We start from the raw sequence: 8,701 nt of genomic DNA on the forward strand, positions 1-8,701 counted from the left end.
CAATTTGAACATCCTTACAACAGTTACTGCTCCCTGTGCTGTCGGAATTTGCAATACCTTGATTGAAATCAGTGGAATTATTCTGGATTGACATGAATGTAACTGAAACAGAATTTGTATGCTGATGAAACATTCAAAAGTGAATGCCAAATTTCAAAAGGCATTTTGTACCTACGTGGTAGGATTTCAGGCATACCTGGAGGAGATTAGATGCTAGCAGCCAAGATCTACATGTCTGTAGGCTCTTGACTCCTATTGAAACACCAAAACACCCTGTGAGATCTGTTGGAAGTTGAGGGGAAAACACTTTGGTAAATCTTGGCCTGATTCCAGCAGCAGCTGAACAAAATCTCCTTTGATAATTACCCAGGTAGCTTGCGGAATTGCAGTGAACATAACAAGTCATGCTGTATTCCAAAGCACGGCTGTCTTCAGGCTGTGGAGGGCTAAAGTATACGGATTGCAGCGGTACAAGTAGCATCTGGCTCTGAAGCTGTAGAAAATAAACCATATGTGATAGTTGGAAATGGATGTTGGGTCTCCTATGCTTAAAGTGCCTGTCTTCATCCACAGATGACATAATTCCATCTGAGAGCAGCTCCCTGTCCGATACAACCACCTACGATGATGGTATGTTGCTTATCCTTTTCTTCCTATGAAGTGTGCCCGTTCAGAGACATTCCTTTGGCTTGCCATGTCCCTTAGCATACTGTCTTGGTGGCTTTCGATGACAAATTACTTTACAGCAGAGGAAAAAAGAGCTTAATGAGGAATGTCTTTCCTCATCATGGGTTAGTTGTTATTCAAAGTTTCTGCCCTGAAAGCTGAACCCAGTTGCCTTTAGAGAAGGTGATTGGTTTGTTGGTTTTAAGGTGACCAGCCTGCAGGCTGAGGGCACTGTGGATGTCAAATCCTTCATCCCTTGGAAGTGGCCAGAGATGGATGAGCAGCTGGAGGACTTAATGAGCTGGGAGGATTTGCCCCGCCCTTCTGTCCTCATAGCTACTATAAAACTTACAAAAAAGCAGAATAGTCACAGATATTAACGATCTGTTTACGTTTGTCTGTTACCTAGTAAGCTTGCATCTCACATGGGTACGGTGTTTGTTCAGCTTACTCATTTTACACACACGCCCACAGACACACACATTCACACCCTGTTCCACAAGGTGGAAAGGACTTGGTTTGCCTCTCCCTTAAACCGGGTAATCATTATTTGGGGACAAACATTATCTAAGTTATTGCTCACTTTTCACTTAGGGCCTGATTCCCATCCCACTTTGTCCCAGTTTTAGACTGATATAACCCATCTGTTGCTTTAAAATGGAGTTACACCTGATTCCTGCTTCTACAAGTAGAAGTAGAGCCAGGGCTTTGGCTAGTGAGCGCGTTCTCTGTGATGCTCGTCCTGCATTTATATGTGTGTGTTGGAGTTTCCTGTTGGCTCTGATGGGACCTGGGTTGTGCCCTGAGCAAAATGAGAACAAGGATCAAACCAGCGCCTTCCCAATTGCCTTCAGCCAAATGTGTCTCTCCGTTGTCTTTGCTCATTTGGTCGCTTTTGAAGTCAGTCCCTTTTAGGTTGTGTTTCAAAACTAATTCTTAAAACGTCATTTTCAAGTAAAGAGCTGGAAGGTGAAGGAGAGGAACTGGCCTTTGCAGAGGCTGAGCTTGCCTGCTGGGCTCTGGGAAGGATTGTGTGCAAACAGGTGTTTTCCCAAGGAAGTTCCACTCTGTGATCTGGCACAGCCCCAAGCTGGGTGTAATCTCCATGGGAGCCAGGGCTGCTGAGATCTGAAGGAGCCTCTGCAGTGTCCTGTCAGCCTGGAGGAGAGCTGGGTGCAGGCAGGAGAGCCTTTCTACATTCACAGCTTCTCTTGTGGTCTCTGTAGTGCAAAGTTTTTTTGATGTAGGGGCCACAGATTTGCATACAGACCAAAAATATCAAGGATTTTGCTAACGAAAGACCGATTTCTTTCCGACAGTCAGTGAATCGCTTCCTGTGGCAGCACAGAGACCCAGCTCTGCGCAGCTTTCTCCAAGGCTCCCTCCACCAAAGTCCCTCGGGGTGGAGAGAATTCATCTCAGAAAGTCATCCATCAACGAGCAGCTCTTGGAAACCAGGCACTCCAGGTAGGGCATGTCTTGCTGCCGCCGTGCTCACCGCCTTGCTGGCAGGAGCTCCATCTTGCCCCTGCCATGGTGCCTGTGACTACGGGCACTCCGGTGGAGCCTGGTGCCTCCACTCCTCTGCCGTTACAAGGTTCGGTGATGGGAGCTACATTTCCCACTTAGTAACCAAAGTGTCTGTAAGTGTGTATAAATAGTTGTCACAGTCTCGGAAATTGTCAGGTGGTGTAGTCTTTGTGAAGAGATTTGAGACGGGTGAGAAATTGAATAGCAAGGGCTGCATTTAAGGAATTGCTCGTGCTCACCAATACTGTCATCCTTTGTTTCTTTCTGTGGTTTGTCTTCAGTATTAGTTAAACAACTTGTAGTTTTCCTGATGACTGTGCTTAGTGGCTTCAGGTAACACCAAACCATACCCATTCCTCCCGATGGTATCAGTATTTCAGCAGGTATGCTGTCAAAGCATACAGAATTCGCATTAAGTCCTGATGAGCAATTCCCTGTGTAAGAGCGGAGTTACTGGGATTCAGCCAGCTATCATCAATAGTGCCAGCTGCAGTGACTGACTGAGGTTCCTGGATGTATCTGTGGAAATTAAGCACTTCTGAGCTAAAACAACAGTTCTGTGGAGCGCGTGGGCAGCAGTAGCTCTGCTGATGGTTGTGTGATCACGTTGTATGGGTCTCATCTGGTGCTAGTTGTTCTCAGTGTAAGGTTTCCCACTGATCTTGATACTTCTTGGACTGTGCCTTGCATGAGCAGGCTGTCGAAGGCATGCTTTAAAAATGTGTTAAAGTTTTGGGCAATGTCATGTCTTTGTGTTTTTCTTGCCTGTCGCTCAAGATAAGCAGAATGCTTCTCTGCACGAAGTTCAGAAGCTGAATTACAGCTTTACGTAACCATTTAGCTGTGATGTGCTCTAATTTAAAACCTGATTCCTTTGCTTCTCTGTTATCTGCTCTGTCTCTTCTGCTCCGTACTTTTGTCCTGGGCATCCTGTGAAGACCTCTCCTGAACCACAAGAAAGGGTTGGATTTTTCTTCCAGTTTAACAGTTCTGTAGTTATAGGGGGAAGCACATGCAGTTATGCCCTTACCTGGGGTCTGTGCCCTTCGTTTTAAGTCTTCAAGGCTTATGGTCCATCTATTCCACATGCTGTGACTTGCATGGGGTTTAACCTAACTGAGATTGTCTCCTTCGTTACAGGGACCTGCTTTCGACTCACAGCAGTCCTTACCGAACCCTGGACCGGCCACCCCAGCCCCATGGGGGGAGAAGCATGCCTACAACCCCCGTGCTCACACGCAATGCTTACAGTAGCAGCCACTTACAGTAAGTAAGGGAGCTTTGTGTTAGGCAGCAGCAGAATAAAAGCAAATGGTGTTAAGAGGGCAAAGGGTCCTTGGCCATACAGCTTTCCCCACAGCAGGGTCAGGTTCTTAAAATGTCATTGCTGGGTATTGGAGGCACAAGGTTAGTATCAGCCACCATCTGCTGGCACGGTCCTGCACCAGTTTTGTGACACACGAGCGAGGATGTTCATGTGAGCACAAACCCTGTCTGGGCAAACAGCAGCATGCACAAATGGGTGTCCACAAAATCAGGAGTGAGATGGAACCTGGCACACAAATATTGCTTATCTGATCATTAAAGACTATAGGAGAAGAAAGGTCATTTCCAGATAGGCCCCATAGGGACTTTTAACAAATAATGAGTGTTCAAAAGGTTTCTGTAAAATACTCATAAGATAGCCAGAATTTTTTACAATTCCTTTGTGGCCTCGTTTTCTAACAAAGTGAGGCTTATGAAATTGTATTGTGTGTCAGCTAGTGATCTCCCCACAAAAACTTGTTCACAAGCTGACAGTTGTCTGCTGTGGATTATGTTCCTATAAGCTTCCTGAAAAAGCATACAGATAGAGGAGAGAGCACCCAGTTAGTGCCCTTGCTATGGGAAGAGAGCTGCAACGTGAGCTCACCTGTATTATTAGTCACCTGAGAATCCGTGCTGGGGAAGGGGAGATGCTATAAGTCTGATAATGTTGTGAAGAGCTCATGGTTTATTTGGCTGGGGTGATGCAGCCTGGAGAGACAGAGCCACGGGAAACCCATCTTCCCGTGTTCTGCTCCCAGCTCGGTTATTTGCACACATTTTACCTATGTAAAAACTGAGAACACCTTCCTGTAAGTCATTACAGAATGTGAGTTTGTGAGCTTTGCTGTATGTATGCCTGTCACAGATTAACCTTACTCAGCATGATTGATTTTTATGAGAGATCTCCTACTGATGGAGCAAATCTAAAATTCAGCCAAGCTGAATTTCTTGTGATGCAGATATTCTGTGTGGAACCGTAAGACTGGGTTTGTGGCATGCCTGACTTGCCTGTGCGTGCTCCCTCCAGTTCTGTGTGTACATTTGCGTGTGACTGCCTTTAACCAGCTGACATCTGTGTTGTTTCAGGCCAGATGTTTCCCCGCACCATTGCCGGCAGCGCAGTGGAAGTCTCGAATCCCAAACCCACCTGCTGTCCGAGGCTCCTGCTGAAAAGGCAGCCTTCACCCTCTCAAAGTCCCAGCGAAGCAGCAGCACAGAGATCCTCGATGATGGATCATCCTACACTAGCCAGTCAAGTGCAGAGTATTACTGCGTGACACCTACTCCCAATCCGTATTATACTACTCAGACACTCGACAACAGGACCAGGGGTCGAAGACGGTCAAAGAAACAAAACATTTCTGCTGCAAATTCAGGAAGTATGCCAAATCTTGCCCAGAAGGATGTCCGCAATGGTGTCTACCACAAAAGTCAGGAACAGCCTTCCTCTAGTTACTATATTTCTGGATATTCCCCATACACCGAATCTGACATTTATTACAATGGAGGATATGTTTATGAGAGTGATACAGAGGGACAGTACAGCGTCAATCCTTCCTATCGCTCATCAGCACATTACGGATATGACCGTTACAGGGAATTCAGGTCTTACCATGAGGATGAGGTGGACAGAGTACCGCACAACCCATATGCAACCCTAAGGCTTCCACGGAAGCAAGTTGCTAAAACGGAGCACATAACCAAAAACATTCACAAGGCCTTAGTAGCAGAGCATCTCCGCGGCTGGTACCAACGTGCCTCCAGTCAAAAGGAACAGGGTCACAGCCTGCAGGCAGGCTTTGAGTCTGACAGAGGATCTCAAAGGAGTTTGGGCTTTGCTGGTCTGCAGGTGCCGTGCTCTCCTAGCAGTCGGGTGTCATCTTTCTCTTCGGGTAATGTCCTGTTTCTTCTCTGCTGAGTGCTATTTCTAAGCCCCTGCTACACATCAAATTCTGCCCCTCTCTGCTGCCTTGATGAAGTCAGCAGAGTCAAAGCAAGGGTAGAGCTCTGTCCTGAAAGGTAGATGAGGAACCAAACAGGAGCTCAGTGTTCCATGCTTGGGAAGACTCGCTTCTTCTGTGGGTAAAACCACTTGCTCTTTGCAAGTGCAGTAGTCCGAAGGAGCATAAAGAGCTGTACAGGTTTTAAACAAGTGTATTTACCAACTAAAGCTATGTGCAAAACTTCATGCCATCTAAATGCAGTTGCCATGATGGCTTCCAAAATACCGTACAATGAGCATCACTGAGTGGGTCGTGAAGTTTTTTTGAAGAGATTCCCTAGCTCCAAAATACTACTTGCACAGTGCTTTCCTCCCTTACAGGGCTTGCAAATCATGTTTTGTGTTTGCATTGTCTGCATAGATGCTGCTCATGAGAATTGCCTCACTTGTCTCAGCTGATTTTGCTGGAGAAAGATCTAATGTGCTGTAATTTATTATTTTTTTAATTCCAGCATCTTCTGCAAACACTGCTGGGAACTGGCGAAACCCACTTGCACTGGGACTTTCAGACTATGATACGCTGTCCCATTCCTCTTATGCCAGCTGTTACGCGAATGTTTATGGCAACCTTCCTTTGCAGAGCAGGTAAGTAGAGTATATGGAGATTTCCTGCCCTTCTGTCTGCGTTCCACAGGCTGTTGAAACTTCTGAGAAAATCAGCTTGATTCTAAAGGGCCAGGATGAAGAGTAATTATAAGATTGACTTTGTGGGAGCGAGTTGTCTTTGTGTGGAGTAGATCAGTTGTACCACCACTAACTGTACTGCTGATATTCAAGGAAGGGGGAAACAGTCAAATGAATGAATGAACTCATTGGTTGCACAGCAGTTTCCTCTGGCTGGTGCTGGACCATCGAAGATCTTGCATCCCTGGCAGCTGCAATGCTCGGAGCAGCACTGTGAACAGAGCACCCGCTAAACCCAGTCCCTCTCACCCCCAGTGGCAGGAGGTTTCTCCTGTGCCCCATCAGCAGTCCAGCAGGACACAGTCCTGTTGTGGTTCTGAAGCTGTAGTGCCTGTGCTGATAAACTTTAGGAAAAAAGCAAGGAAAAGAAGCACCTCTTTTCAACCTCGTGTCTGAGCGCTGGTGTTTAAAGGTGATATGACATTACCAGCGCATCTCGCTTGGGAGCTTAACCCGAGCACCAGGCAGATTGTGCAGCTGCTTGCAGAGCCACCCTGCTCATGGGGGCTCTCCCGAAGGCTGCAGGGAGCCCAGGGTCCACACTGGCCTTGCAGAAATTCCTGCAAGTCTCTCGCTACTTCTACTTGATGTTTTAGGTTTCTTCCCCCTGCTATCACTGGCTGGCTGTTAGCAGTGAGGACAGTGACCTCCTGCCCAGGGGAATGGCTCTGCCCCACAAATGCTGTCACGTTTCAGTACGTTTATGCTAATGTAGCCAGCCGTAGTAAGTACCCCACATGTGTGCCTCCTGCTTTGTGGGTTGCAGTTTGCACTTGCTGCCAGGCTGACGTGTGAAATTACTGAATTTTTTATTTTGTTTGTTTTAAAATAAATGGAAGTGTAAGAAAATATATACAAGCTTCTGCTAGATCCTTGTTTCTAAGCTTAACGGCATGGGCTTTTCTATTGCAGTGATTTAAAAGCTCTACAGTAACAGCATTTAAAAATACAGTTTCTACTAATTTCTTAATTTCCTATAATCGAGCTCTGAAACTCTGCTTATTTTGGCAGCTTTATCTAAATTAGGTTTATTAGCTATTAATTTTCCATATTCTGGATCGCTTGTCTGATCATTCATCTCTTTTATTTTCTATTTTAATGTGATTATGGCAAACGAGCAATCAATGCGCCCTACAGTCTTTGACAATTTATAGCAGCTGAGTTCCCGTTGCGCACAATTTTACTAATTACAGCACAAAAAGTGGGTTTGTGTTTGCATCCAGATCGCGCTGGGGTGAACTCACAGTAGCCAGTGTTGCTGCAAGCCCGAGGGAGCTGTGTGAGTTGGTGGAGCACTTGGGGGCCTGGGGAAGACCCTCTGCTCCCGCGGAGCCCTGATGCCCTGTCTCTCTTACAGAGTGTACGCGGAGCCAAGCCAACTGGGTGGCAATGAGGACAGCCGGCTGGAAGACGACTTGCACAACAACGAGCAGAGGTTATTCTGGCACGAGGATTCAAAGCCCGGGACGCTCGTGTAGACTGCCTGCAGCCCCCCATTCGTACCCTTGTGTGCCTTGCACAAAGTGCTGTGAGTCCCAGGCAGGTCTCGGGTGGAACTTCCAAACCAAACAAGAAGAGGAAGCAGGCTGTTTTGCTGGGAAAGATGAAATTCAGCATGAAGAGGGACTGTAGCAAAAAATGACAAAGTCTTACCATGACCGGCATTTCTTTCTGAATCCAGATAGCCTCCACGAGGAAGAGCAAGCCACAGTCGAATCGATGACTAGATGCAGCACTTGGTTGAAGTATTTATATTTAGCAAGCACTTTTTGGGAAGATTGGAAGGTATTGAAGGCAAACCTCAGAGGGAAAAAAAAAAAAAAAGGCAAAAAGGAGACTCTTATGGAAAAACCAGGAATTCTAGGAGCACAATTCTGATGTCTGAAAGAAGAAATGAAAATTTATTCTGCCATGGCTTATGATGACCTGGAAGGACTTTCGTAAGCTTATGAAGGATAGATACTGTGTGTGTGAGTGAGGCAAAGGATGACTTAATCAGTATTGGAACATTACTTGAAGGAAGGCTGGATTATTATTTTTTTTATTATGGAGGTTTGAATGAGTTTATCCTTTTTTTGGGGTGTTGTTAAGAGTGTTTGTTAGCACCACAAGTTTGTTCTGGAAAGAAAAGAATTTGCTGACACATGTTGTGTAAAGCTAAAAGGTGGTTGTGGAGTTTGGAAACAGAAGCAGTAAACTTTGAACTCTCTTTTCCATGATAAAGTGTAATTAATAACCTCCCATTTAATGACCTTTCCGTGGTACAACTTCATTGTGTGGAGGAGCAGGCAAATGTTCACGGTGGCTGCACGGTGACCCCCATTCATCGGGTGACGATTCCATTTTGCTCTGCCATAGTCAACCGAGGGTCCGCAGTGGGGAGCTCCAGTGATCACACAGCAAACAACTCGAGTGTAACGGCCAGTATTTTCAGGTGGATGCAAACACAAACAGCCAAGCGGGTGCCTTAAAATGAGGGGCATTAGGATTGTACCGCAAGTCCATCTGAAC

The 8,701-nt window shown here is 46.1% G+C and overlaps 1 protein-coding gene across 5 annotated transcripts in view; it reads left to right on the top strand.

The window, feature by feature from the left end:
- FRMD4B (FERM domain containing 4B) overlaps window positions 1-8,022 on the top strand; it is a 137,180-nt gene extending 129,158 nt beyond the window's left edge. For all 5 annotated transcript variants that reach the window (XM_027793065.2, XM_055805444.1, XM_055805446.1 and 2 more), the window contains 6 exons: window positions 574-630; window positions 1,986-2,133; window positions 3,337-3,462; window positions 4,591-5,396; window positions 5,959-6,091; window positions 7,548-8,022. In XM_027793065.2, coding sequence (XP_027648866.1) covers window positions 574-630; window positions 1,986-2,133; window positions 3,337-3,462; window positions 4,591-5,396; window positions 5,959-6,091; window positions 7,548-7,668 — 1,391 coding nt within the window. In that variant the 3' untranslated portion in view covers window positions 7,669-8,022. The remainder of the gene's footprint in view (window positions 1-573; window positions 631-1,985; window positions 2,134-3,336; window positions 3,463-4,590; window positions 5,397-5,958; window positions 6,092-7,547) is intronic.
- The last annotated feature ends 679 nt before the right edge of the window (window positions 8,023-8,701 follow it).

Source organism: Falco peregrinus, chromosome 5, assembly GCF_023634155.1.
Source record: "Falco peregrinus isolate bFalPer1 chromosome 5, bFalPer1.pri, whole genome shotgun sequence".
Taxonomy (NCBI): Eukaryota; Metazoa; Chordata; class Aves; order Falconiformes; family Falconidae; genus Falco; species Falco peregrinus.